Genomic DNA, 2,615 nt, shown 5'->3' on the forward strand with positions numbered 1-2,615 from the left:
CTTCAGTAAATTCATTTTCATCACCATTTTCATTATTGTATATTTCTTATTTAAGTATTTATCATTTATTTCATTTTGATTTAGTTTGTCATCTTCTTCAAGTGTCATACTGATCGTTTCTCCATTCTATTCATTTTTGTTTGTTCTCTTGCAAGTAAATACTATCTTCTCATTATTGTTGATTATATTCTTTAATCTTAGTGTTCTTAATTTATTCTATTTCTTGTGGTGTAAGTATTTTAATTTCTTCTTCAAATAATCTTTTCCAATATTCTTGGTTTTGTATTTCTATCATTTCTTTTCTTTTATTTCTTATTTGTCGTTGTTTTTTATTATGGTATTGTTTATATCTGTGTTGTGTTTTATTATGTGATTTATTTGTATTATAATATTGATTGTTTGTATTTGAATTATTGATAAAATACTTATGATGATGAAAATGAATGAAGTGATGAATGAAACGATTCATACCATTATTATTATAACTGTTATGATAATTGTTATGGTGATAGTTAATAATATGGCAATGATTAATGTGATGATTAATGTATTTCTGTCCATACAGATAATACGTGTTTTCACTCATTCTTCTATCATTTATATTTCTTGATTGGTATGGATTTCTCCTTCTTTTGTTATTGATTTTTTTATAATTTTTGTGATGTCTCCTGTAATGCTTCAACACACTTTTAAACAAAATAAAATAAAGATATAAAATAAAAGATATAAAGAAATAGAATAAAAAAGAAAGATAAGAATAAGAATATAAAAATAAGAATAAAAATAAATAAAGAATAAAAAAAGAATTATAAAACAAATATAAAGAATGATATATCAATCAATAAGATGGAAAAGAATAATATCAAAAAGAATAAATAAGAAAAGAATAATAATCATAAAAATGATAATCAATTATAATTTATTTCTACTTCAATTTATATTGTATTTCATTTATTGTATTTTTATTTCATTCATCACCATTTAAAACAATTTCTTGGTATTTTTTTATTTTTCTTTAATTCATCTTCACACCCACATTTATAAAAACAAGATTTTCCAAATGAAGTGATTGTTGTTGGTATGTTAATTGATGTTAATGATAAACATTTGTAAAAACATTCATCTCCAAATTTACTAACAGATGATGGTATATTAATTGATATTAATGATGAACATTCTTTAAAACATCCATCTCCTATTTCACTAATTGATAATGGTATATTAATTGATGTTAATGATGAACAATAATGAAAACACCAATTTCCTATTTCATTAATAGATGATGGTATATTAATTGATATTAATGATATACATCTATTAAAACACCAATCTCCAAATTTACTAATTGATGAAGGTATATTAATTGATGTTAATGATAAACATCCATTAAAACATTCATTTCCAAATTTACTAACAGATGATGGTATATTAATTGATGTTAATGATGTACATTCTGAAAAACAATAATTTCTTAATTCACTAATTGATGATGGTATATTAATTGATGTTAATGATGAACATCCTCTAAAACATCCATATCCTATTTCACTAATTGCTGTTGGTATATTAATTGATATTAATGATGAACATTCATAAAAACAATTATTTCCAAATGAAGTAATAGATGAAGGTATAATGATTGATGTTAATGATGAACATTTGTAAAAACATTCATCTCCAAATTTACTAACAGACGACGGTATATTAATTGATGTTAATGATGTACATTCTGAAAAACAATAACTTCCTATTTCACTAACGGATTTTGGCACAATAATTGATTTTAATGATGAACATCCATAAAAACATCCATATCCTAATTTAATAATTGATGTTGGGATATTAATTGATGTTAATGAATAACAATATTTAAAACATTCATTTTCAAGTGATTTAACTTCTGGTGGTATTATATTTCCATATTCCTTTCTATCAAATTTTGTATACTCTATATTTTTACATATATTTCCTTTTTTCTTTTCTTTTAAATACGTTAAATATTTTACTGTATACCATATTACATATTTAAATATTTTTCCATCACCAAACATTTCATCTTTTCTATTATAAATATGAAATGTTTCAATACCAGGAAAGAACTTTCTTGAATACTCATCTAATGGAATTGGATTAAAATGAAATCGTTCCATATTTCCTTGAAATCTTTTAACTCCTAATTCTAAATTAATAAAATCATTAATATCATCAAAGTACATTGATACTATCATTATTTCATTATATCCTAATTTCATTATTGATTTATTATTGTTTATTAGTTCTTCTTTTTATTTTAAATTTAAAATTAAAATATTTTTAACTTATGAATCTTGACTTTTTTTATTATTTTTATTATTTATTTTTTTATAAAGAAATAAGAGATCAATAGATCCTTTTAACAATTCAGAATATACAACAAATTTTGTTGCCATGGCTGTTGAGTAATGTAATAGAGTATTGTAAAGAAAATCAAACAACAAACATGTTCAAGTCCAAAGAAAAGAAAGAATGAAATAGCAATAAAATGCATATAATTATGATAAAAGAAATAACAAGAGAAAAGTGAATAGAAAAAGAAGAACACAAATAAAAACAAATAAGAAACAAAGTAAATATAA

General features: G+C 21.8%; 1 protein-coding gene across 1 annotated transcript, besides 5 other annotated features; it reads right to left on the reverse strand.

The window, feature by feature from the left end:
- Positions 1 to 684: a repeat region.
- Positions 685 to 695: 11 nt separating this feature from the next.
- Positions 696 to 824: a microsatellite.
- A 28-nt stretch (positions 825 to 852) lies between these two features.
- Positions 853 to 919: a microsatellite.
- A 55-nt stretch (positions 920 to 974) lies between these two features.
- Positions 975 to 2,252, reverse strand: EDI_028090 (uncharacterized protein; the record flags this gene model as incomplete). Its single annotated transcript, XM_001735869.1, has 1 exon — positions 975 to 2,252. One exon carries the CDS (start codon positions 2,250 to 2,252, stop codon positions 975 to 977), a length of 1,278 nt encoding a protein of 425 aa, XP_001735921.1.
- Positions 2,223 to 2,361: a microsatellite.
- Positions 2,362 to 2,384: 23 nt separating this feature from the next.
- Positions 2,385 to 2,615: part of a repeat region that runs on past the window's edge.

Source organism: Entamoeba dispar, genomic scaffold (genome assembly GCF_000209125.1).
Source record: "Entamoeba dispar SAW760 scf_1105229459489 genomic scaffold, whole genome shotgun sequence".
Lineage (NCBI taxonomy): Eukaryota > Evosea > Mastigamoebida > Endamoebidae > Entamoeba > Entamoeba dispar.